The sequence below is a fragment of the Brassica napus genome, chromosome C1, assembly GCF_020379485.1.
Source record: "Brassica napus cultivar Da-Ae chromosome C1, Da-Ae, whole genome shotgun sequence".
Classification (NCBI taxonomy): domain Eukaryota; kingdom Viridiplantae; phylum Streptophyta; class Magnoliopsida; order Brassicales; family Brassicaceae; genus Brassica; species Brassica napus.
The window spans coordinates 34,541,748-34,568,836 of NC_063444.1; the positions used below are offsets into that span (position 1 = coordinate 34,541,748).

Sequence of the window (27,089 nt, forward strand, 5' to 3'; positions counted from 1 at the left end):
GTTTGTAACAAAAATAAAATTTCAATCTTGTAAAATACACATAATTAAATTTAATTATGTCAAACAACATGACACACGTAAACATAAATATAAGCACGCAATAAGTGCAAATAGTTAGGTACGGATAATTATGTAAACCTTGACGTTTAATTATAGGATTACTAAAAACAATTGTACGGGTCATCATGTGCAAATCAAATTGTGACACCAAAATTAAATACACATGAAAACATCACTTTAATGATAATTTTTGGAATCATTTTAAAAAAATGTTTAGATACAGCCGATATGTTGAACTAATCAAATTGGAATCACATTAGTAGAAAAGAAAATGGTTCAAATCATAAATGCGACACATTGGGTCAAGTGAAATAAACCGGACATCTCTTGTCTTTGGTCCTGCTCAACAACATGCCATCCCAGCCGACCTCGATATAACAGTTTGCGTGCATCCTATGCATCTTACTGTGCCACGAGTACACCTTAAACCGTATCACGGAAACCACATCCAAACGAAACACAACCTTCCCTTGATTCCTCTCTCGTCCCATCTCCTTCCAACGGTCCTTATTCACCGCCATTGTGGGCCCACGTAAGTCTCCTTCGACCAAGCTTGTGTTCTTTGGGTCCTGGTATAATGGGTGAATGAGTTTAGTCGACCCGACCCGTTTCTCTTTGTAGTAAACGGATCCTTCCATGGAGTCGTAGTAAACACCAACTTTTTGGTTTGGGTTATGAACCGTTATTTTGAAGCTTATATGAGAGGTTTCAAACCCGTCGGTTTTTCCCAAACCGGGGAGAGAGAACTCGCGTATGTGGACACGGGGTCGGTGAGGACGTAGACTGATCCATAATATGAAAAAAACAATGCCTAAACATAACAAAAGAGATAAGAAAATGGCACATATGAATTTGGATACTCTTGTTGTGAGGCTTTCTCTGACCCTATCAATGTAACTCGTTGAGTGGTGACGGGATATGGGTCGGGCTGATGGTTCGGATCTGACCGGTAGAGAGCCAATCTTGTTATCCATTTTAGTGGAATTAATAGGCAAGTAATGTGATTTGTGTTGTGGCTTGTGAGGTTTATGTAGTAAACTAAAAGTAAAAAACGTATGTGGTAGCTAAGTACAAAGCAAAAGATACCTTGGAAAATTTAATGGGTATTTCACTTTGGGAAGAAAAGAATTGACACTAAAGTATATAATTGTGTACTTCTTTTCTTTATATGCATGTGCAAAGATTTCAAATTTGACCACCAAGTTCGAATTTTTAGATATTGAGTTACCTGACTTTGGTATGACATGATACAGTGGTTTATGTAGTGTTTGATGTGGTTTATTAGTTCAAATAGACATGGTTAAATAGTATACTATGGTTTGATCCTAAACCATGGCTCTTATATAATAGTAATGCAGATGGATTATTTTTTTGAGGGAATTTTTTAAATTGGTATAGACTTGGTTAGGAGGATTTGAGGTTTCTTCCTGCAAAAGTGTATGTGTTAAACAGATTTTTGTTTTGCTAACATATGATATGAAGAAGTGTGTGCTCAAAGATAAAATTTTAAAATAAACTGATTGTTAACTACACGAACAATACATTACATATCTGGACAAAAATAATATATTTAAAGCTACACGAACTATATGAAACACATGATAAATCCCTGAACTATTGTGTGTTATCTTGTTAATCATCAACATAATTTTGATAGCCATAAAAGTCAATTGCACTTATAACTTGAGAATTTTTCATGATGCTTAACATATTTTAACATGTTTGAACATGTTATCTCATATTTTGTTGATGTATAAAATTGCGTTTTGAATGCTTGTTTTATTTGTTTTCATTTTTTTTTTTTGATCTTTTGATATGTGTTATGATTTGTTTCTCAAACATTTTTGCACTGGTGATGCCAAAATCCAATTCCGACACATTTTTCAGATATCAAAATTATATTTATGATATCAACAATATAACATATATTATTTTAGAGATGTCATGTGATTATATAGTTTGTGTAGTTTTCTATACATTATTTACATCTAGATGTGTGGTTATTTGGTGGTGTATTATTCATGTTGAAAATCAATTTTCATAAAATAAAAGAAGTGCAAGAAATGTTTGAGACAAGAAACAAAGCTAAAAAGACAAGAACCGGCAAACTAAACGAAGTCTTTCCCTAAAAGAAAGAAGCTCTAACCTCTATCTTCACAGCGGCAAAACCCTAACTCCGGCCTGGCTATTCCGGCGCCTGAGGCATCTCCCTTTCCCTCAACTTATTTTCCTTTTGCTTTCCTAACCTTCATTCTGATCTAGCCGACATGCTTGCCACTATGGGTTCGGGGAACCCACCCGAGGTTTCATCTCGAGACTGACAGTGTTGAATCCAGAGATGCTTTGGAGTTGCGGTGAGGCCATCAAGATGGCGGGGGTGAAGAAAGTCGGCTTTTAGGGTTTGGAGAAGCCAGATATGATTTTTCTTTTTAAGATCTCAGGGAACTCCGATTCGACGGCGGCACGTGACTCTGGGAGACGACTCCTTCCTCATAGATCTAAGCCCATGTGCGGTGGTGAGACCTGAAAAAGAGTTTTTAACGCAAGTGGAAAGAGTTCGGGTCCTGGTTATCGGGATCCACACGAACCTTATGTTAATCTATTTCAAGACCAAGACCTAATTTAGATTTGACTTAATTCAATCCTAACTTTCGATTAATGAATTAGAATCCGGGTGTATTGATAACCCTCCTACTTTACCTTATATTCATAAATGTCCTTAATCTCATAATTATATAATATATGTTATATATATATTAAATAATGGTATATAACATATATGACTATACGTTGTGGTACGGTTATTATATCAAAGAGTTATGTTGGAATTATGGAGAGTTGTGTTGCTTAACACACACAACCGTTTGCCTAATATAAAAGACCTTATGCATCGTCTTTTTTATTCATGTAAGAAAAGTGAGAGTCTTTCAAAAACACATAATAATAATACTGATTATCAACAAGAGAGATTAAGGGAAGGTTTGGGGTTTCTTCTCCATCAAGGAAACCACCAAAAAAAGGAAGGTTAAAGAGGAGAACATCAATTGGAGGGATTGCATCCAAGCATGGATCAAGGTTAGTGTTCCTATCTTCTTTAGAATCATGTTAGGATTGAATTAAGTCAAATCTAAATTAGGTCTTGGTCTTGAAATAGATTAACATGTGGTATCAGAGCCATCTTAGATTTGATTAATTCATCCTTGACTGAATCTGTTTGTTAAGTGATGCTTGTGAATCGTTCGCATTGAATTTTTGAACTTAAATGATCAAGTACGACAACAATGAAAATGAAAGTGTATAATGATGCAACACGGTTAATTATAGTTGTCGTAAAAGGTGTTTTGCATGGTTAATTTTTAAAAAGTCACGACTGTTCATGTGTGGGTTAATATGCTTGTTTGAATAAAACTGTTGAATTTTGAAATCTGGGTTTTACTGTTGTTACCGTGAAGTAAATTAGTGAATTTCCTTAAATATTTTGGAATATTGTTAATTCACGAGGTTTACGTTTTCGGTAATAACCGTAAAGGAATTGCACTCATAATATTAACGTTTGGCATCATGCGATAAGAAATATCTGGATTATTAATTAAGTCATTCATGAATGAGAGTAGATTCATAATTAATCAGAGTTCATTTGAAGTTTGAATCGTTACGTAAGACTGCATGCATGAAAGAGTGCGTTCTGTTATTCATTAACATTTGATTGCATACGCATGACTGTTAGCACATGGTAATTCATCTAGTATGCATAAACGGAAATCATTTATCAAAGTAAATGCATATTTGAATTAATAAAGGTGTTATTTTATTAAATTAAAATAAATAGTAAAAAAAAAAAAAAAAATGCTTCCGCTGCATTTTAATGATCAAGTAATTGTGTTATGAAATATTAACACAATTTAAGTAGTTTTCCCATAGATATTTTAATGTTTATATGTATATAATATGATAGTCACCAAAGTGACCTTGTTATATGACATATAGATATTAAAAATAATTATAGAGTTTATAATTGATCAAGATCAAGGATGCTAAATGACATAAAAGTTTGATTGATCAATTAAATTATTATTTATATTCTAGGAGATCACCCAAAGGTGGATCATTGAATATAATTAATAATAAGAAAATAATTAATCATTTTTCTACTATAGTGAATAATATGTATATCCAAAGATAACATATTTATTTGACTAGTGTTGATTTAATTAATATTAAAGAATATATAATTAGCATCAATGAAAGTACTTATATTTAAATATTGCCCAAAGGTTATTTAAAATATAAGTGTTAAAAGTTTCTATTAGTCTGAATATATATTAAAGTCTCAAAGCACTAACGGGTAAACATGTATGAATGCTTGCAGCTTCATCAAATGTGTTTGCTTCTGCTAACTCTGTGGTAAAGTTTAATGGCCTCAACTATGGTGAGTGGTTCGAGCAAATCCGGTTTACACTGGGTGTAATGGCTTTGGACTCTGCCATACTAACTGATGAGGAACCCTCAGCTATTACAGTAGATAGCTCCGAATCTGAAAAATCTTGTTATGAGAGATGGGAGCGATCTAACAGGCTGAGCTTGAACCTTATGAGGTTGACGATGGCGGAAAGTATTAAGCCATCAATGCCTAAGACAGAGAAAGCAAGGGAATTCATAGAGAAAATTAAGGAGTGTTCACAATCGGAATTGGCTGACAAGTCGATTGTAGGAAGTCTCATGAATGAGCTAACTACAAAGAAGTTTGACTGGTCTCAGCCAATCCATGATCATTTGACGCACATGTCTAATCTGGCAGCAAAGTTAACGACCTTGGGAATGGAGGTACATGAGCAATTCTTGGTCCAATTCATCATGAACTCTCTACCTCTTGAATTTAGCCAGTTCCAGGTGAATTACAACACCATTAAGGATAAATGGAACTTTAAGGAATTAAAGGCTATGCTAATTCAAGAGGAGGGGAGATTAAGGAAGATGAAAGATCAAGTTGCTAACCTCGTAGGTCTTGGAAGTGCCAGTAGCAGCAAAAGAACATCAAGTAGGAAAGGCAAAAGGAATGTTAAAAACTTCGTGAAAGGACCTCAAAGTCAAATCCAGAAGGAAAAGAAATGTTTCTTTTGTAAGCAAGTAGGACACTTCAAGAAGGATTGTCCTAAAAGGAAGGATTGGTTCGACAAGAAAGGTAAACATTACAGCTTTGTTTGCTATGAAATGAATCTTGTTGAAGTTCCTGATAATACTTGGTGGTTAGATTCTGGTGCTACTACTCATGTGTCTCATATTAAACAGGGATTCAGTTCGATCCAGCCCATAAGAGGACCTGAACAGTACTTGTTCATGGGAAACAGGATGAAGGCACAAATAGAAGGAATTGGGACGTATAGATTGATCTTGGACACTGGAAGTCATGTGGATCTTGAAGGATGTCTCTATGTACCTGAGTGTGCTAGAAATCTTGTTTCTGTTAGTAGGTTGGACAATTTAGGTTTTAGTATTAAGGTTGCACATGGTGTTTTCACATTGTACCGAAATGATTACTTTTATGGTAGTGGTATTTTATTTGATTCACTTTATAAGTTCAACCTTGATGCAAAGTTTTCTGAATCCTTATTTAATGTTGAAAGTCGAGGCATTAAGCGTAGCGCAATTAATGAAAGTTCTGCTTTCTTGTGGCATCAACGACTAGGTCATATTTCCAAAGAAAGAATTAAGAGGTTAATAAAGAATGAAATTCTTCCTCAGTTGGATTTCAGTGACTTAGATGTATGCATAGACTGCATTAAGGGAAAGCAGACGAAACATACTTTAAAGAAACCAGCCACAAGAAGCACTCAGCTTCTTGAGTTAATACACACCGATATATGTGGCCCTTTCGATGCTCCTTCATGGAGTGGCGAAAAATATTTCATCACATTTATTGATGATTACTCACGGTATGGATATACCTATCTACTGCATGAAAAGTCTAAGTCTGTGAATGTTCTAGAAATATTCATTGACGAGGTAGAAAGGCAGTTAGATAAAAAGGTTAAAATAGTGAGATCTGATAGAGGTGGTGAATTTTATGGAAAATTCGATGAAAGTGGACAATGTCCTGGTCCATTTGCAAAATTACTTGAAAGTAGGGGCATATGTGCACAATACACAATGCCTGGTACTCCTCAGCAGAATGGTGTAGCTGAGAGGCGGAACCGTACCTTAATAGAGATGGTTAGGAGCATGTTGAGTAATTGCTCATTACCCCTTTCTTTGTGGATATATGCATTAAGAACTGCAACGTATGTGCTGAACCGGGTTCCTAGTAAGGCAGTTCCTAAGACTCCTTATGAGCTGTGGACGGGAAGGAAACCTAGTTTAAGACATCTACGTGTGTGGGGTTGTCCAGCAGAAGTAAGGCTATATAATCCACAAGAAAAGAAACTTGATTCTAGGACTGTCAGTGGATTTTTCATTGGCTATCCTGAAAAATCAAAGGGGTATACATTTTATTGTCCTAACCATAGTACGAGAATAGTTGATTCGGGTAATGCTAGGTTCATTGAAAACGGTGAAACTAGTGGGAGTGGTGAACCACGAAAAGTGGACATTAATGAAGTTCAGGTTGAAGTTCCTTCACCTGTAGTTCCACCTGAAGTAGTTGTTCCTATTGTTGCATCAGACTCTAATGACACAATAGGACAACATAATGATGAGCCAATTCCACTAGCTGAAAATACTGTTGATGAACATGTCATAATTCAAGAAGAGAATAGTGAACCACAAATACCTTTAAGGCGATCTGGAAGAGAAAGAAGATCTGCCATTTCAAACGATTACGTGGTTTACACTATTGAAAATGAATGTGACTTAAGCATGGATGACGATCCGATCTCATTCAAAATGGCCATGGAAAGTGACAATTCTGAAGAGTGGTTTGATGGCTCAAAAGAAGAAATGAAATCTATGGATGATAATCATGTATGGGACTTAGTAGAGTTGCCTGATGGTTTCAAAACCATTGGTTGTAAATGGGTCTATAAGACTAAACGTGACTCGAAAGGTAAACCTGAAAGACGCAAGTCTCGCCTTGTTGCTAAAGGTTTCACCCAGAAAGATGGCATTGACTATAAAGAGACCTTCTCTCCGGTTTCAAAGAAGGATTCTCTTAGAATTGTTTTGGCTTTGGTGGCTCATTATGATCTTGAGCTTCACCAGATGGATGTGAAAACCGCCTTTCTGAATGGAGATCTTGAGGAGGAAGTATATATGGACCAACCAGAAGGATTCGTGGTCACAGGAAAAGAAAATTTGGTGTGTAAGCTGAGAAAGTCAATATATGGACTAAAACAAGCTTCTCGACAATGGTATATAAAGTTTAATGATACCATCACTTCATATGGTTTTGTAGAGATCATTGTTGATCGATGTATCTACATTAAGATCAGTGGGAGTAAGTTTGTGATTTTAGTCCTATATGTTGATGATATTTTACTTGCTGCAAATGACATGGGTATGTTACATGATGTGAAGAAGTATCTCTCTAAGAACTTTGAAATGAAAGATATGGGTGAGGCATCTTATGTGATCGGAATAGAAATATTTCGAGATAGATCACAAGGACTGTTAAGTTTGTCTCAGGAAGGATATATCAATAAGATCTTAAAGAGATATAAAATGAGAAATGCTCTGCAGGAATAACTCCAATTCAGAAGGGGGACAAGTTCAGTAAAATGCAATGTCCTAAAAATGAATTGGAGCTGAAAGAAATGGAAAGAATTCCCTATGCATCGGTGGTTGGGAGTTTGAACTATGTTCAAACATGTACTCGACCTGATATCAACTTTGCTGTTGGAATGTTGGGTCGATATCAAAGTAATCCCGGAATGGACCACTGGAAAGCTGCAAAGAAGGTTCTCAGGTATTTGCAAGGCACCAAAGAGAACATGCTTACATATAGGAGATCTGATCAGCTGGAAGTTATTGGATATTCAGATTCAGACTATGCCGGATGCGTTGATAGCAGAAAATCGACGTTTGGCTACTTGTTCCTATTAGCTGGGGGAGCAATATCATGGAAGAGTGGAAAGCAGTCTGTCATTGCTACTTCCACTATGGAGGCTGAATTTGTGGCATGCTTTGAGGCCACAATTCATGCACTATGGCTGCGGAACTTTATCTCAGGGCTTCGGATTGTCGACACTATAGCCAAGCCGCTGAGAATTTACTGCGATAATTCAGCAGCTGTTTTTTTTTTCAAAGAACGACAAGTACTCGAAGGGTGCTAAGCACATGGAGTTAAAGTACCTGTCTGTTAAAGAAGAAGTTCAGAAACAGAGAGTGTCATTCGAGCACATAAGGACGGACATGATGGTAGCGGATCCGCTAACTAAAGGTTTACCACCCAAGGCGTTCAATGGCCATGTAGAACGTATGGGTATTATAGATAAGGCTTTGCTATTTTAGTTATGGGATGCTCATTATGTATTTGACACTGAGAATTCACATAAAGTTATGTTTCTGATTTATTTATTATGTTATCATTAAAGTATGTGTATACACTTATGGTTTGTAGATAACATATGGTTGGTTTGAGAAATAAAAGTTCTTCTCATATAAGGATTGATATAAAATTGGAATTGATTTGTGATACATGGAAGGGACTATGTCGTTTAATGGCATACAACCGCCATGATTCGATCAATTCAAATTTTTAGTAAAGATCAAGTGAATTTGATATAAAAGTGCACATTAAAGTTATTGAACCTTTAAGTAGACACAAAGGTCAAGTGGGAGAATGTAAGAATATTTTATATTCTATGTGACCTATGTATCTATTGGTTTAATATAAAGTTCAAGTTCATATTAATGTTTTTAGATTCTAATCGAAACCGATCCATCACGGTATCGCTTTATATTAGAATCTAAAAACATTAATATGAACTTGAACTTTATATTAAACCAATAGATACATAGGTCACATAGAATATAAAATATTCTTACACCTTAGGCTATGCAGACAGAGCGGTCAAACGGAGAAGATAATCTAACGACGGTTTGTGGCAGAGGAGCTACTACCCAGAGCCAGAATAGAGATGATTTTTACAAAGAGGTGGTATGAACTCTTCTTTTCGGGAAACTTAGATTTGCTACACCGGATACGCTCATTCCTTGAGACCCGTCTTTCATTCGGATCTAGGTGTCCGGTTTAGGCTGAGGGTCGCAGCCTTGAACACCATCAGGAGAGCCCTAGTTTGATGTTGCGCCTTTGGTGAAGGTGTTGACGGGTCAAGCACGTTAAAGATTATTTATTTTGATTTATTGGCTAGTTTAAGAATGATCTCGGATATATGTAGTTGTTAGTCTGTTGTGTTAGTAAAGGTTGGTCGTACCATTTGGTCGAATGTAGGTGGTTTAAGAGGTGGTCACTCCGAGTAGCGGGGGTGATTCATTCTCATTGTGGTTCAAAAATGCATTGAGTTAAAGATTAGGTTGCGTTGGATCCATTTAAGTGATTCAAGGTGTTACTAAATCAACTTAATGTATTAGTTGTATAAGTCTCTTGCGGTCAAATTTTTTTATCGACATTGGTGAAATGAATGTTCGAAGTTGAGTTAAAAAAATAGAAAAAAATACAAGAACCGGCTAGAATTGAGTTAAAAAACGCGAAAACGTGAACTCTATTTTATCAGAGTTTTGAAAAAGCCCATGAACCCATATTGGATCCGCCAGAATCTCACAATCAGATCTATTAAAAACTGTTTGAATAAAGCCCACAAAACCACTGAATAATCTTTTATATCTTATTAAATAATTTTATAATTTTAGTTAAGATTTAGTGTATATTATTTTCTTTGACTGTTAAATTTATTATTATAGTCTTTATTGAGGTCCGTGAAAATGTTTTAAGTTTCATCTTTTAAATCTTTTGGTAAACTGTTGTGAAGATTCAAAATTTCAAATTAAATATTTTCAGTATTAAACGATATAATATTATAGGTTTTTAGATACCATTTATTAATTTTCAAAAATGCAAGAAAAAACGTACAATATATAAACGGACAGAAATGAAAATAAAAGCAACAGCAGAAGATAATAGTGGGACAAAAGGAAATCATTTGCTTGTGATTTGCTAGGTAGGAAAAATTCACTATCATGATTGGCGGGTATTGAAGATGAGGCTCGAGACGAGAGGACATGATCAATGCCTAAGAGCTTTTGCTCGAAGGATGGTTCTAATTAATTTGACATTGACTTCTGCTGACTGAGAGAGGAGTTCGAATGTAATGTTTTAATTTGTTTCTTACCGTCTAAATGTTACTCCAGCTTTTTACGCGGAGCTAGTGACCTCAGCCAGCGAATTACATCCTCAAAAATGACATGCGCAGAGAAGAGGTTATGATTGAAGAAAGCAGTCCATATGTCTTTTGAAAGTTCACATTTGAAGAACATGTGTTTTCTACTCTCTAAATTTTATCAAACAAAGCAGACAATCATGAGGACATACATACTTCACTTCTTATTGTTCCCTAGGAGTTAGTCAATTTCGAAGAACAAGCCAAACAAATAATGAATATTTAGGAATTCATTCTTTGACTCAAACAACTTTAAACCATTCAACTAACAGATCCGAAGGGTGCAAAGAATCCCAAGTTTTTGATATTGAGAATAACCTAAGTGGATGATTTAATGAGTTTCTCCAAAGGTAATAATCATATGAACTTGAGTCCAGTAGCGTTGGAAATGAGTGGATACACTCACTTAGCAGCTTAACTAGAGGATGTTTTGTTGAACAGGGAGGACGTGGTTGTACTCATACCATTTATATAGTGGATTGTTGAGTGGACTACGGTCCCGTGGTTTTTCCTTCTCACATCGAGGAGGTTTTCCACGTAAAAATTGTGTGTCTCATTTAGTTATCGCAACTTTGATATCTTGCCATCGTCGAAGTATTTTCCTCACAGGTTCGCACAAGGTCAGGGGAACACGACCATTAGTATTTCCGCTGCGCCGTGTGACTTTCCCCAACAGAGATGTTGGGGAAAGTCACACGGCGCAGCGGAAATACTAATGGTCGTGTTCCCCTGACCTTGTGTGAACCTGTGAAGAAAATACTTCGACGATGGCGGGATGTAATATGCAGAAAAACGTAAATGAGACACACAATTTTTACGTGGAAAACCTCCTCGATGTGAGAAGGAAAAACCACGGGACCGTAGTCCACTCAACAATCCACTATATAAATGTTTGTGAGTACAACCACGTCCTCCCTGTTCAACAACCAGAACAGAACAGAGACACTAGCTTCAAAGAGCTATCTCCAACACAAACAACAACAATAAGAGAGCAACACAAAGCTTCAAAACCGGCAGCAACCAAACGACCTCAGCTCACAAAGATTACGGCTTCCAGAAACTAATCCAACTGTACAAATCCAAGATAAACAAGTCTACAATACCTCTACCAAATTTCAGCTCAATAAGAGAAGATCTCACCGTTGGATTTACCAAAAACCCAAGACTGCTCTGCTGAAGAACTATGGCGACCAGCTTCAAGAAAACCCAGACAACAGAAGATCCAACCGTTGAATTCCAAATCCCTTCGGTGGACCTCTAACCCACTGACTGAAGAAGCTTTCCACAAAATATCAGCCCGATCAGGATCCGTTTGACCCTCCAAATCCAGTCTTGAAATCACCTTACGAGTTTTCTCCTTCTCTCTCTTTTTCTCCTTCTCTCTCTTTCTCTCTCTTTTTCTTTTTGTCAAAACTCTATTATTGTGAGTCTACAGTGCAAAGGGTCATGAGAATTATTATTATGTCTCATGCCCACTTGGTTCTCTCCATCTAGGAGGGACCCAACAAACTCCCCCTCCGACTAGATGGAAGAAACAGTCATTCCGGCTATCTCTCGGCATACCTCAAGCTTCCCCCTCGGTAATGACTTCGTCATCATATCAGCTCCATTATCATCCGTATGAACTTTCTCAAGTTCCACTTCCTTAGAAGCAACCACATCACGTATCCAATGATACCTCCTCTGAATGTGTTTTGACTTCGAATGAAATGTAGAATTCTTCCCGAAACAAATAGCGCTTTGACTATCACAAAGCAACACATACTTTTCTTGCTTGAAACCGATCTCTTCACAGAAGTTCTTCATCCACAACAGTCTTTACAAGCTTCAACTGCAGCAATGAACTCTGCCTCAGTGGTAGATAGTGCAACACACTTTTGCAACCTTGACTGCCATGCCACAGCTCCACCCGCAAATGTTACCAAGTAACCCGAAGTAGATTTGCTAGAATCAGCATCTCCCGACATGTCAGAATCAGTGTAACTGACAAGCAATGACTTCTTACCTCCAAATGTAATCTTCAAATTAGAAGTCCCTCTGAGATATCTCAAAATCCACTTCACAGCATTCCAATGTTCTCTTCCCGGATTGGAGAGAAACCTGCTGACAACTCCAACGGCGTAGGCTAAATCCGGTCTTGTACAGACCATGGCATACATCAAACTACCCACTGCAGAAGCATACGGAACCTTCGCCATATCTTCCTTCTCCGCATATGTCTTCGGACTTTGTTGACTGCTCAGTCTTAAGTGTGGAGCAGGAGGAGTACTCAACACTTTAGACTTGTCCATGTGAAACCGCTTAAGTACTTTTTCAATGTACTTCTCCTGAGATAAGTGAATCAGCTTCTCACCTCTATCCCGAACAATTCTCATACCGAGAATCTGTTTTGCTGGACCCATATCTTTCATGGCAAAGGACTCACTGAGCTGCTCTTTCAACTCCTTAATTCTGTCCATGTTCCTGCCCACAATCAACATATCATCGACATACAACAACAAGATGATAAAATCATCCTCACCGAACACCTTCACAAATACACAATGGTCTGAATCAGTCTCTGCATAAACATGCTCCCCCATAACAGACTTGAACTTCATGTACCACTGCCTTGGTGCTTGCTTTAATCCATAAAGGCTTTTCTTCAAGCGGCATACCAAATTTTCTTTGCCCTTTTTCACATAGCCTTCCGGTTGTTCCATGTAGATCTCTTCCTCCAAATCATCATGAAGGAAAGCAGTCTTCACATCCATTTGCTCAACCTCTAGATCAAGGCTCGCTGCCAATCCAAGTACAACCCGAATGGATGACATCTTCACAACAGGAGAAAAGATTTCATCATAATCAATTCCCTTCTTTTGGCTGTAGCCTTTCACAACCAATCTAGCCTTGTGTCGAGGTGGCAAATTGTCATCCTCATGCTTAATTCTGTACACCCACTTATTAAGCAGAGCCTTCTTGCCCTTAGGCAATTCCACCAACTCAAAAGTATGGTTCTCCTCAAAAGAATCCATCTCCTCATCCATGGCTCCAAACCACATATCCTTGTGTTCATCCTCCAAAGCTTCATCATAGCTTTCAGGCTCTCCCCCATCAGTAAGTAATACATACTCACTAGGATCATACCTTGTCGACGGTTTAAGACCTCTCTCGGATCTTCTAACAATAGTAGGTTGGTTCTCAGCAGCTGGTGTCTCACCATGATCGTCACCATGATCACCACTACCATCTTCATGTGCGGGAGCATCTGCACTGGGTGCATTATCCTGAACCTCAACCTCAACCTCACCGTGAACCGATGTAGAAGGAGTAGCCTCTGTATCGATCAAACCCTCAAAAATCTGAGTTGGGTTTTTGGACTTGTCAATGTCCTTAATCGTTTGATCTTCCATAAACACAACATCTCTGCTCCTTACGAGCTTCCTCTCAACGGGATCATAAAATCTGTACCCGAACTCATCATGACCATAACCGATGAACACACACTGCCGCGACTTCATCTCAAGCTTCGATCTATCAACCTTGGGAATATGAACAAATGCCTTACACCCAAAGACCCTCAAGTGACTGTAAGAAACATCCTTACCAGTCCAAACCCTCTCTGGAACATCACCATCCAATGGAGCACTTGGTGACAAATTCAGCACATGAACCACCGTGTTCAAAGCTTCTGCCCAGAAAGTCATCGATAAGCCTGACTGTGAGATCAAACATCTCATCCTCTCGACAATCGTTCGATTCATCCTTTCAGCCAACCCATTTAACTGTGGAGTATGAGGTGGCGTGAATTGATGCCTTATTCCATGCTCTTTGCAATAAGCATCAAATGGTCCAAGATACTCTCCACCATTATCACTGCGGATACACTTCAGCTTCTTCCCCGTTTGTCTCTCAACCAATGCCACAAAGTGCTTGAAATATCCCAGCACCTGATCCTTCGTCCTCATAGGAAATACCCACGACTTCCTTGAATGATCATCAATAAAAGTCACATAATATGATGCGCCACCAAGAGATCTTGTCTTCATTGGACCACACACATCTGAGTGTACCAAATCCAGTACCTCGGGTTTCCTAGAAGGTGCGGAAGACTTGAAAGATACCCTGTGTTGTTTTCCCGCAAAGCAATGCGAACACTTCTGTAGGTGCAAACCAGAGATTCCTGGAATCACCTCATTCTTAGACAACACAGCCATTCCCTTCTCACTCATGTGACCGAGTCTCTTATGCCATAACTCCATGGCATTATCATTCTCCACCGCATTAACAATATCTTTGGAGACCTTAGCCTGCATCCAATAGAAAGATGAAGACTTCTCACCTCGAGCCACAATCAAAGAACCGCGAGAGAGCTTCCATTTACCACCACCGTGCAAACTGAAATAACCCTCATCATCAAGTCTTCCCGTCGATATCAGATTCATCCTAATATCAGGAACATGCTTAACATCCTTAAGCACCAGCCTAGTACCAAGACTAGTCTCCAAGCAAACATCACCAATGCCAGCAACCTGAGCCATCGCATCATTCCCCATCTTCACGGAACCATAATTACCCGTAGTATAGGTAGAAAACAAATCCCGCTGTGATGTAGCATGAGTAGTAGCTCCACTGTCAATCACCCAACTGGTGTCCTGGCATGCGACATTAATGGCATCACCCTCAAGAAGAATGAGAAACTGATCTTCGGTGAGAGTCACCCGATCCACTTTTTCTTCTTGATTTCCTTGCTGCTTGTTTTTCAACTTCCAGCAATCCTTCTTCATGTGCCCTTTCTTATGACAGAAATAGCACTCCATATTTGCAAATCGATTAGACTTGCTCCTGCTCCTGTTCTTGTCCCTCTTGGAATCTCTACTTGAACTTCTCCCCCTTGACTCAGTAACAAAGACATCTGAACGCGAACTGCTAGCATTCGACTGCCTTCTTGCTTCCTCATTAAGAACACTGTTCTTCACTGAATCCATCGAAATAACACCTTCCGACGCGGAGTTACAAAGAGACATCCTGAAAACCTCCCAAGAGTCCGGTAAAGTACCGAGAAGCCACAGACCGTGAATCTCATCATCAAACTTGATGCCCATATCAGACAACTTGTTGAGCAATCCCTGAAACGCATTCAAGTGATCTGTCATCGGAGTCCCCTCCTGATACCTCAGCTCAATCAACTTCTTGATCATGTACATCTTGTTGTTTCCGGTCTTCCTAGCATATAACTGCTCCAGCTTCTTCCACAAAGAACGAGCATCCGTCTCAGTCTCAATATGATGCAACACATTATCATCTACCCACTGCCTTATCAACCCACACACTTGGCGATGCTGCAGCTTCCACTCTTCATCCGTCTTCTTCTCAGGTTTCTGCTCCTCGAAGACTGGAACATGGAATTCTTTAACAAAGAGCAAATCCTCCATCTTGCCCTTCCATAGATGATAGTTAGCACCATTCAAGCTTATCATCCTGCTCATATTTTCCATCTTTCACACAAGCAAATAACAACCCAAAGTTATCAAAACCAAAGCTCTAAAACCAGAAGCTCTGATACCACTCTGTTGGGGAAAGTCACACGGCGCAGCGGAAATACTAATGGTCGTGTTCCCCTGACCTTGTGTGAACCTGTGAAGAAAATACTTCGACGATGGCGGGATGTAATATGCAGAAAAACGTAAATGAGACACACAATTTTTACGTGGAAAACCTCCTCGATGTGAGAAGGAAAAACCACGGGACCGTAGTCCACTCAACAATCCACTATATAAATGTTTGTGAGTACAACCACGTCCTCCCTGTTCAACAACCAGAACAGAACAGAGACACTAGCTTCAAAGAGCTATCTCCAACACAAACAACAACAATAAGAGAGCAACACAAAGCTTCAAAACCGGCAGCAACCAAACGACCTCAGCTCACAAAGATTCCGGCTTCCAGAAACTAATCCAACCGTACAAATCCAAGATAAACAAGTCAACAATACCTCTGCCAAATTTCAGCTCAATAAGAGAAGATCTCACCGTTGGATTTACCAAACACCCAAGACTGCTCTGCTGAAGAACTATGGCGACCAGCTTCAAGAAAACCCAGACAACAGAAGATCCAACCGTTGAAATCCAAATCCCTTCGGTAGAACTCTAACCCACTGACTGAAGAAGCTTTCCACAAAATATCAGCCCGATCAGGATCCGTTTGACCCTCCAAATCCAGTCTTGAAATCACCTTACGAGTTTTCTCCTTCTCTCTCTTTTTCTCCTTTCTCTCTCTTGTTTCTTTTTGTCAAAACTCTATTATTGTGAGTCTACAATGCAAAGGGTCATGAGAATTATTATTATGTCTCATGCCCACTTGGTTCTCTCCATCTAGGAGGGACCCAACATGTTTGAGCTTCAATCACCCAAAAATCTATGCCACAAAAAATGTTCCTATGAATCAATGCCACCTGAAAAGAGCCGTTCCTTAAGAATATAAGCCATATTAACTTTAGTCCAAACACCTGATCGAGTCTTCCAATTTTACGATGCATAAGCCTCCTTCCTTTTTCGCGCAGATGGAGTCCCAAGAAACCTTTGCTCATTTATCTGAATGTGAAACTCCATCCCTAAAAAGGCGTTACAAATTCTCTCAAGCTCTTCAAAATAGCACTTAGGTAACAAAAGTTAGAATTACTGATTGTATCAATTGAAGTCTTTATGTGAAGGAAAGGCGTCTAACTGTCCAAGATGAAATTCGATTTCGGACCTTATCAATCAAAGGTTGGTAAATTACTAATATCCAAGCCCTACTTGTGAGGAAAGAGAAAAAGTCCAAGATATTTTTTTCGGAAGAGCACCTTGTTCAAACCGAACTGAGTTGCAATCTCAGGAGAGGCTATATGGTCATTCTCATCTAAAAATAGATATATGTTTTAGAAAGGCTAAGAGCAAGACCCAAAATGTTATCAAATTCTTTCAACAGTTGCAATAAGGGCTGGCATAAAATCCAGAACTCGAGGAACCAAACCCAAATCAAAAAATTCAACGCGTTATCCGATCCAAAATATAAAAATATCTGAACGGGTCTTGTAGGGTGGTACGGAATATATTCGAGCTCGAAGTGTTATTAACCGAACCCGAACGGAAAATCTAAAAAATTCAAAACTAATAGTCAATATAAATTTTTGAAACATATAAGCATTTCAAATACTCAATTCAATGTTTATGTTGATATGCTATATAAAAATAAATATTAAAATTAAATAAATACCTTAAATACTCAATTAGTCATAGATAAATACTTCATAAATTTGCTTGTTTAAATAACAAGTCTACTCTATCTATAAGTGAATGAATATTGTTTATAAATCATGTTTGATTTAGCATTTTTTTATTATTTTATCAGTTTGATGTGAGTTGGATTAGTTTCTATTCAATTTAAGCAGTTTTTTTTATGTTTTGCTTTCAAAATTTGTCTTTTATTCCGGATATATATGAACCGAACCGATATAACTCGAATCCGAATGATATATAGTTAATTTATGGGGTTTATAATGTATTACGAATTCGAACCTTATCTGATTCGTACTTATAAAATATTAGAATAAGAGCTAGGATGATAGAACCTGATGATGTCTTGAAGAGATCTCTCTCTGTTCCGTCAAAAGATGATAATGATATCATAAAAAGGACAAGTGTGTAATTAAAGGGATCCTTACACATGGATGAGGAGTGAAGACGTCAAAGTTGGCTGCCAAATCGAGATCCCTAAAAGAATATCCAAAGCTAAGACGAATTTAACGAAGATGAGACAGAATATCTACCTGAAGCCTTTCAAATCTGGAAAGAAACTTACCAGCTCTCAATTCAGTGCAATCAAATAGTTAAGGGAAAAATACATGTATCCTTTGTTGAATAAAACAAGGCGGAAAATTAAAAGCTTCAAAAATGCGTACATATGAAAATGGTATAAAATGCAAATTCTTCGTAAATAGATAATCTTGTTAACTTATGATAAAAATTAAGATTAAGAAAAGTAAAAACTAAACTAAATAAAGAATAGTTCCGTATTTAAGTAAAAGTAAGTAAATAACGAAAACTTGTAGTAATTTTAAACGTTTCATCAAATCGTCCAAAAGGAAAAAAAAAATGCAAGTAAATAGCTTACAGTATTAAATTATATATTAAAATAATCCTATTATTTAGCACGATACTCTACAATTATGAAGACTATATAATAATACCCAAATAAATCTCTCACTCTCCATTTCAGTTTCCCAATTCGCAGCGAGAGAGAGAGAGAGAGATGGCGCCGCCGGCAACGGAGCGGTGGTGCTGGACATTGATTATCGTGTTGCTTTCTCTGTTCGTCCGATCTTCGACGGCCATTTATTGCGGCGAAGATGATTGCTATGCTCTCCTCGGGTTCACCTTCTTTTCTTCAAATTCAGATTTTGATTTGAATCTTATCTATCTATCTTAATCTGTGTGCATTTTCAGAGTGGCTCAAGATGCAAACGCATCGGATATAAAGAGATCTTACTACAAGCTTTCTCTCGAACAGTAAGTATTGATTTGGATTTGATTCATCCGATTTGATCTTCTTTCTTAGGCTAATTGTGCGTTTTGGTGGATTAGTCATCCAGATAAGAATCCCGATCCTGAATCCAAGAAGCTCTTTGTCAAAATCGCCACTGCTTACGAGGTTCTTACCAATCCTTTATCGATGAATAGATTTTGTATCTCATTATACATTATCTTATGGATTTAACAAATTCATGATATCAGAAAATAGATTTGATAGTCTTCTATGAGGAAATTTGATTGGATCTATGAGATTGTTGTGGTGGTTTTCGTTCTAAATTACCAATTAAAGATACCATTTAGTGGAGAAACTACAAATCAGAGGTTGATCTTGATTTGTTATATCAGTTTCTTATTGCATGCCTAGAGGCATACTAGTTACTATTCACAAAGTTTTCAAAAGGGTAGTTTTTGAATTGTTTGTATGTTTATAATGTTCTTGTTGCAGATTTTGAAAGATAACGAGACTCGTGCACAGTATGATTATGCAATTGAGCATCCAAGTGAGGTCTGTCCAACATTTTCTGCGAAATGTCATTCTTTGTTTTCTACATCTCTTAAAACCAATCACGTTGTGTTTCTTTTTTTTTAGGTATTTTACAACACTGCTCAATACTACCGAGCCAAATATGGACATAAGTCGGTAAGATATTGTATGATGTTACTGATTACTTCTCTTGCAAAAGTGGCATTTTGAATTTACCCAACTGCCTAATGTGTTTCCAGGATCCTCGTGCTGTTCTTATCGGTCTACTGGTAGTTTTGTCTGCGTTTCAGTATCTGAACAACGTTGCAAGGTATAATGAGGTACGTATCATAGACAGGGGGTTTCTCTCACATTGCTAAGCCTATCTTATTATATACTAAGCCTCTCTTAAACAACAGAACTACTCATCTGCATAACTCTGTCAAACAAAATCAAGTTTCATGGGGTATAACATGTATCATAACATGTCATTAAACGTACGAAATGTGATCTGTCTTAAATGTTATTCATATACTTTTATGCTTGCAAACAACATACGAAAATCTACGGACTCTGGGCACTTTTTCTTAATGGGACCTGCGCCTTTCGTTTTGATGCAGGCTTTGGCAACAGTTAAACGAACTCCTGCTTACAAAAACAGGCTCAAGGCCTTAGAACTCGAACGCACTGGTGGAGTGTCTAGCAAGAAGAAGGGTCCGAAGCAGATCGACCAGTATGCTCTTCTATTGCTCTTTTGTTAGCTCTGAGAATGAGTCTCTTTGGGGACTGTTACTGTATCATATTCGTTTCTTCTTTTGGCAGGAAACTACAGGAAGAGCTAAGCAATGAACTCGACCTACAAATCAAAGGAGCTGAAAAACCGTCAGTCTGGGATCTTCTCGGTGTTCGATTTGTTCTCCTACCTTACACTATCATCAAGGTTTCATGCTTTGAATAATGTCCACGTTTTTTTCAGACTCTCGTTTCAGTTTCTCAAGATCACTGATTTAACTTTCTATCTCCTTGCAGCTTCTAGTTTGGTACAGCAGTTGGGTATGGAGATATAAGGTTAAGAAAGCTCCTTATTCATTTGAAGACGCATCTTACCTAACCCGAAGATCACTTGGGGTGCCTCTCGACGCATGGACTAATCTCGGTATCCTTCTATTCACCTGAACCAACACATGAATAAAAGATTTGATTCTAATGCAATGTTGATTTATCAGATGAATATAAGAAGGAAGATCTGGTGCAGAGAAGGCTATGGGAGAAGCAGAACCTTGAGAACTACTATGCAGAGATGCGTAAAGAATCAAAGCGGAGAAGATAGGTCCACTTACCACTTATCACTTACCATGCAAGGAGGGGGATACACATGAGAAGTCAAGTTTCTGAAGCACTTTTGTTACCATTATTACTTTTAATGTTGCTAAGATATCTGAACAAACAAACCAGTTACAAGGAGAGGCAGTATAATTGTATGGTACACGGAACCAAATCTCAATTTAGCATATATACAAGTTGGATCATGTCTGATAATGGGCATGGTCCGGTTTTGACTCAACTTTTGTTTAACCAAGTTTTCTGTGTGGTATTATATTCAAAACTATGTTTGATACTGAAAATTGGATGGTAACAGAGGAAGGTGATAACTTCGTGTTCACCGAAGAACATAGAGAAACAGCATGATTATGAAGATATAAACTTCCTGGTGTTCGGCTTCCGGTCAAGCGATTCTTCTTGCCTACAAAATAAATGAAAATCTTCTTCAGAACATTTTTAATCTCATTCCATATTTTACTTTAAAATGGAGTTTGAAATAAGAAATATTCCAACCCGATTCTATTTTTCTTGGCAGACTTTGCTGAGCTAAAGTCTCTTCATCTGTTCAAATACCTTATTTATGGGAAGACGCATCATTCCTAACCTAAAGATCACTTTGGATGCCTCTCGATTCATGGACTAGTATCAGTATTAAGCCTGGGCAAAAAAACGGAACAGAAGAATCGAACCAAAATACCCAAAACCGGAGCAGACCAATACCCTCAAATATTCGAATAGTTCCTATATTTGTTATATCTGAAATAACTGAACCGAATGGAACCGTACCGAGAATCGAACGGATACCCGAATATATAAATATATTAATATGTATATAAATATATATAAATAACATAATTAAATGTATATTTATAATTGAAAAATCTATTAAATGTATCTGAAAAAGTTTAAGGAAAACTAAATTATTATAAAGTATCCAAAGTAGCAGAAAGTATCTGGATAGTTTTATCAGAAATATCCAAAGTAATATGAAATATCCGAGATTTTATCTAAATCATCATAATTATTTGATATTTTATCCAAAATATTCGAGATTTTACCCGAATTACCCAAACTACCCGAAATAATCTAACCGAAACTGGAACCAAATGAGAACTGAATTTTTAATTATACTATCCAAACCGAGCTTGAAACTATCCGAACCAAACCCGGATCGAAAATATGTCAGGTAGTAAATGAATCTTCTAGTCCCCTACGAACTACCTGATACCCGAAATACCAAAACCGAACCAAACTGATATCCGAAATACCCAATCTTAATCGGTATCATCCTATTCACCTGAACCAATGCATGAATAAAAGAGTAATTCTAATATAATGTTTTGGTTTATCAGATGAATATAAGAACGAGGATCTGATGCAAAGAAAGCTATAGGAGAAGCCGAACTTCGAGAACTGCTATGCAGAAATGTGTAAAGAATTAAAGCGGAGAAGATAGGTTCACTTAGGCCTCGACACATTTATTTAGAACCGAAGAGCTGAACCGAATTGAACCAAATCGAACAGAAAAATGAAGTTTAGTTCGGATTTGGATATTATGAATTATCGGAGCGGATCATGTAGGTGCACTTAGGCTTGGACACATTTATTTAGAACCGAAGAACTGAACCGAATCAAATAGAAAAAGAAAAACAAAGTTTAGTTAGGATTTGGATATTATGAATTATTGGAGCGGATCATATCCGTAAAACCAAAAACTATAACTGAATTGAGAACTAAATGGGTGCCAAAAATTCTATAATATGAAATATTACTTATAAACCTAATTACCCAAATACTTTTAGTTCAAAATATTTAAAATTGTTCGAATTATATGATATTTTTATTCAAAAACTCAGTTTTTTATATGTAAGTTGAATTATCTGATTTTTAACCCAAATTAACCGAAGAACCGGAACCAAATTGGATTTAAAATTTCCAAACTTATTACCCGAACCAAACTGAAAACTGAAATAAACAAACCAAATCCAAATTTCTAAAATACCCAAACATTTAACCAAAAAAATAAAATAAACCGAACCATACCTGAAACGCATATGTCTAGGTACACTTAATACTTACCATGCAAGGAGGGATACACATGAAAACTCTAGTTCCACAGCCTCTTTTGTTATAAGTAATCTACACAAACGGACCAGTTACGAGAAAGACAGTATTACAAGTTGGATCCTGTCCGATAATGGGCATGGTCCGGTTTTGACTCAAATCATTGTTTAACAAATTTCTCGGTGGCTTCAAATCTATCTCTGATTAAAATTCGAATTCTAAGAAGCAGGCGCACAACATAATTAATACGAACGATAAAGACCATCATGATCACTAGGAACGAAAGAGACAGGTACAGAGAATAACACATGACTAAGATCGTTAAGGGAGCTCAGGCTTAACACGAGATAAGTCGTCCCGGTTATGCAAGTTGACATCAAAGGGATTGAAACTAAAATGTGAATGAAAGCTATCAGGTTTTGGTTATACATCTTTGTGTCTAACCAAATCATACAAAATACTAAATTAGAACTAGAATATTAAATTTAATTATGTTAATATATGTAAAAAAAATTGAACGGCATGTATGATGAAAAATTAGGAGTATGATTTAGTACAAATGGTTTAAAAACTAGAAAAATGACTAGCATATTCACAGTAGACTAGAGTTTATGGATTTTAAGATCTTTGTAATATTTTCCGAGATGTTAAAATGAATTTTGAGCCAAAAGTTAGTAATGAATTCGTCGCAAAAAAAAAGTTAGTAATGAACAGCATATACATTTTTACAAGAAATGCACACATATCAGAAACGATGCTAACTTTTATATGAACCAAGTCGGTGTTATACATGTAAATGAGGCAAGATGTAGAAAATCAAATGGGCGATGAATTAAAGTTGACCACGTGATAAATTAACATGAGAAGCTCTTAAGCTGCAGACTGTTAGGACGAATCAAAATTTCCCACGTGGATATGGTAGCCAATAAAAACCTTCCATCGTGGATAACCAGCGAGATTGGCAAAATGAAGAGCTTGGTAGACCCTCTTCTCCAACTAGAGGCTCTCTGGTAAACGGCAATGCCCTCGTCTTTCACCTTTATCTCCTCCTCCCGAATTTGAACTCACCTGGACACAAAACAATGGCGATCAGTAAAGAACTCTTATCTCTTCTACTCCTCGTATTCTATCTATCATCAATCGCATCATCATCTTTCTCAGATCCAGATTCCGATTCAGATCTCACCAACGAACTCGTTTCCCTCAGATCAAACTCCGAATCAGGCGTAATCCATCTCGACGACCATGGAATCTCCAAATTCCTCATCTCCTCTCCCACACCTCGTCCCTACTCAATCCTCGTCTTCTTCGACGCCACTCAACTCCACAGCAAAACCGAGCTCCGTCTCCAAGAGCTCCGCCGCGAGTTCGGCCTCGTCTCCGCCACCTTCCTCGCCAACAACAACGGATCCGATCTAAACAAGCTTTTCTTCTGCGAGATCGAGTTCTCGCGGTCCCAATCTTCCTTCCAGCGATTCGGCGTCAACGCTCTCCCTCACATCCGTCTCGTAACAGGTTCAACATCGAAACTAAGCGACGAATCTGGTCAAATGGATCAGTCTGATTTTGCAAGGTTAGCCGAATCCATGGCTGAGTTCGTCGAGCAGCGAACCAAGCTCACCGTCGGTCCGATCCAGCGTCCGCCGTTTCTTTCCAAGGCGCAGATCAACGTCATCGTGGCGATGTTCGTTATCGCTACTCCGTTTGTCATCAAACGGATTCTGAAAGGAGAGACTCTTCTCCATGACCATAGGCTTTGGTTATCAGGCGCTATCTTCATCTACTTCTTCAGCGTCGCGGGAACAATGCACAACATTATAAGGAAGATGCCTATGTTTCTTCAGGATCGTAACGACCCGAACAAGCTTGTTTTCTTCTACCAAGGATCTGGGATGCAGCTTGGAGCTGAGGGATTCGCTGTGGGGTTCTTGTACACTGTCGTTGGGTTGCTCTTGGCGTTTGTTACTAATGTGCTTGTTCGAGTTAGGAACCTTAATGTTCAGAGACTGGTGATGCTTGTGGCTCTGGTTGTATCCTCCTGGGCTGTGAAGCAAGTTGTTTACTTGGATAATTGGAAGACTGGTTATAGTATTCATCCCTATTGGCCATCGAGTTGGCAGTGATTTCACCTCGTTTGAGGTGATGGGGGTTTAGTTTTCAAGACATTTTCTGGAACTGAGTTATTATTATATGTTGGACGTTTTCTGTTTTGATTCTAGTACTTTGAATCAGTGTAGTACAATTTCAGATGGTTTAAACTCATTTTTCTGCTTTCCTTGTTACTTTTTTAGTCAGTGACAACCATTGCTCCCTGTTCTGTAGGCTCTGTATAGGAGGAACCATACTCAGAAATTTCATATACTTTTGGGCTGTCTATCTGCATATTGCCAAATCGTTAGGATAAGTGATATATAGAGTCTGGAGATCACTCTTAAGATGATTATTATAACATTCTACTTATCATTCCCGATTGTTTGTTTGCATTGTGCGTTTTAATGTTATAATGTTCTACTTATCGTAAATGCAAAGAAACAGCAGGCTTCTTACATTACTACGTAGAGTTTATATGTGCATCTAGTGTTTCGTAGAAAAATTATTTTGTGATAGAAGATGATGTAGCATTATGGAAATAGGAGGCCTTACATAACCATCTCAATCTCATGTTGCTATCGGTTTAAGTCTATATTTGTTTGCGAGTATGAGCTCTCTGTACTATCTAATTTAGCTTCTTCACTTCTACCTCCATGGCAACCATCGTATAATCCCAGATTCTTTTGATACTCTACATACCCCAAAAATTCTTTAAAGTTAAAATCAACTTATAAAATGTTTAATATATACAAAACTAAATATGTAGGTCAATTTTTTTTCCAAAATCTAATTCTAAATACAAACAATACTATAACAAAGTCTTCTCAGAATCTTCCTGGTTTTATAATCAAATAACTAAGAAAAAATACTTCCTTAAACTTAAAAGATACTTAAAAAATATTTAAATCAAGTTATTAGATAGTCACTAAACACACATAGGTCAAACTAAAAAAAAATTAAAAAGATAAAAATTTCAAAATCTCACCCTAAAATACCAACAATATTATAACATATGTTATTAAACCCTAAACCAAAAACTATCATGATTTAATCTACATTCACTTATCTATCTTAAATAATTCAATTTTAATAAAACTAAATTTTCATAATTTAGAAATGTTTATTAATACATGATTTTGATTTTTTTCTCTTTCGAATTTTTTTTATAAAATTTATTAATTACTTTTAAGATCTACTACATGAGAAAACTTCTAGAAAACTTGTAGAAGATTTCGATTTAGGCGAGAAACCCAAATTATTCTAAAATCTAGGCGGAATATGTCAGAAGCATTCTGTGAGTCTTCCAGACCCTATAATCAAATAACTAAGCAAAAACACTTACTTAAGCTTTTAAGATACTTATAAAGTGTTTAAATCAAGTCATTAGATAGTCATTAAACATAGAGCCGGGCTTGGGTTCGTGCTGATCGATGAGGAAGCTCCGGTTCTGTTTGGTGCTACCGGTATTCGTGACATAGCTTCTCCTCTTCATGCAGAAGCTGAAGGATTGATGTGGGCTATGCAGGAACTGCTGAAAACAGGACACAGAGAGGTGAGGTTCGAGTCTGACTGCGAACAACTGATCAAGCTGCTAGAGAAGGAAGAGGACTGGCCTGCAATGGCACCGGAGTTAGATGAAATAAAAGCCCTATCATCAGATTTTACAGAATTCTCTATATCTCATATTCCAAGATCGATGAATGTCCGTGCCGACACCCTCGCTAAAGGTGGAAGATCACGCGTATTTGGATCTCCTTTTGTCAACTGCTTTGCACCGAATTGGCTAGTTCAAACTGGCCAAGGGGCTGCTAGGTAGTCTTTAAAAGTTTCTATTCGACGTCAAAAAAAAAAAAGATAGTCATTAAACACATATAAGTCAAAAAAAATTAATAAGAGAAGATAAATTTCAAAATCTAACCCTAAAAATACCAACAATAATATCACATATGTTACCAAACCCTAAACCAAAGACTATCATGAGTTAATGTACATTCACTCATCTATGTTGAAAATAATTCAATGTTAGTAAAACTAAATTTACGTCATTTAGAAATGTTTATTATTACATGATTTCGATTTTTTTCCCATCAAAATATTTTTTATAAAGATTTTAAATTATTTTAAAGATCCAATAGGACTATCATGAGTTAATGTATATTCACTCATCTATGTTGAAAATAATTCAATGTTAGTAAAACTAAATTT

At 37.3% G+C, this 27,089-nt stretch overlaps 5 protein-coding genes across 5 annotated transcripts; 4 read left to right on the plus strand and 1 right to left on the minus strand.

Annotated features, from left to right (window-relative positions):
• Nucleotides 1-259: 259 nt before the first annotated feature.
• Nucleotides 260-1,365, minus strand: LOC125580742 (NDR1/HIN1-like protein 26). The gene has a single exon (XM_048745788.1). The coding sequence runs from the start codon at nucleotides 1,032-1,034 to the stop codon at nucleotides 363-365; it is 672 nt and encodes a 223-aa protein (XP_048601745.1). The 5' UTR covers nucleotides 1,035-1,365; the 3' UTR covers nucleotides 260-362.
• A 6,440-nt stretch (nucleotides 1,366-7,805) lies between these two features.
• On the plus strand, nucleotides 7,806-8,324 carry LOC125579959 (secreted RxLR effector protein 161-like). Its single transcript, XM_048743880.1, has one exon. It carries the CDS (start codon nucleotides 7,806-7,808, stop codon nucleotides 8,322-8,324), a length of 519 nt encoding a protein of 172 aa, XP_048599837.1.
• A 10,239-nt stretch (nucleotides 8,325-18,563) lies between these two features.
• Nucleotides 18,564-20,970, plus strand: LOC106415306 (chaperone protein dnaJ 50). Its single transcript, XM_013855966.3, has 10 exons — nucleotides 18,564-18,781; nucleotides 18,857-18,919; nucleotides 18,995-19,061; nucleotides 19,389-19,448; nucleotides 19,533-19,583; nucleotides 19,667-19,747; nucleotides 20,027-20,139; nucleotides 20,229-20,346; nucleotides 20,436-20,562; nucleotides 20,633-20,970. Exons 1-10 carry the CDS (start codon nucleotides 18,663-18,665, stop codon nucleotides 20,734-20,736), a joined length of 903 nt encoding a protein of 300 aa, XP_013711420.1. The 5' UTR covers nucleotides 18,564-18,662; the 3' UTR covers nucleotides 20,737-20,970.
• A 2,783-nt stretch (nucleotides 20,971-23,753) lies between these two features.
• On the plus strand, nucleotides 23,754-25,068 carry LOC106415305 (probable dolichyl-diphosphooligosaccharide--protein glycosyltransferase subunit 3B). Its single transcript, XM_013855965.3, has one exon. The coding sequence runs from the start codon at nucleotides 23,876-23,878 to the stop codon at nucleotides 24,914-24,916; it is 1,041 nt and encodes a 346-aa protein (XP_013711419.1). The 5' UTR covers nucleotides 23,754-23,875; the 3' UTR covers nucleotides 24,917-25,068.
• A 1,094-nt stretch (nucleotides 25,069-26,162) lies between these two features.
• LOC106412990 lies at nucleotides 26,163-26,700 on the plus strand. The gene is made up of 2 exons (XM_013853849.2): nucleotides 26,163-26,178; nucleotides 26,276-26,700. The coding sequence occupies exons 1-2, from the start codon at nucleotides 26,163-26,165 to the stop codon at nucleotides 26,698-26,700; spliced, it is 441 nt and encodes a 146-aa protein (XP_013709303.2).
• The last annotated feature ends 389 nt before the right edge of the window (nucleotides 26,701-27,089 follow it).

Bases quoted from the DNA above. Each gene is read 5' to 3' on its own strand.
- LOC106415305 (XM_013855965.3), top strand. From the start codon at position 23,876: ATGGCGATCAGTAAAGAACTCTTATCTCTTCTACTCCTCGTATTCTAT.
- LOC106415306 (XM_013855966.3), top strand. From the start codon at position 18,663: ATGGCGCCGCCGGCAACGGAGCGGTGGTGCTGGACATTGATTATCGTG. The intron at 19,748-20,026 runs GTACGTATCATA...GTTTTGATGCAG, and splicing joins ACGTTGCAAGGTATAATGAG to GCTTTGGCAACAGTTAAACG. The intron at 20,140-20,228 runs GTATGCTCTTCT...TTCTTTTGGCAG, and splicing joins GGTCCGAAGCAGATCGACCA to GAAACTACAGGAAGAGCTAA.
- LOC125580742 (XM_048745788.1), bottom strand. From the start codon at position 1,034: ATGGATAACAAGATTGGCTCTCTACCGGTCAGATCCGAACCATCAGCC.
- LOC125579959 (XM_048743880.1), top strand. From the start codon at position 7,806: ATGGAAAGAATTCCCTATGCATCGGTGGTTGGGAGTTTGAACTATGTT.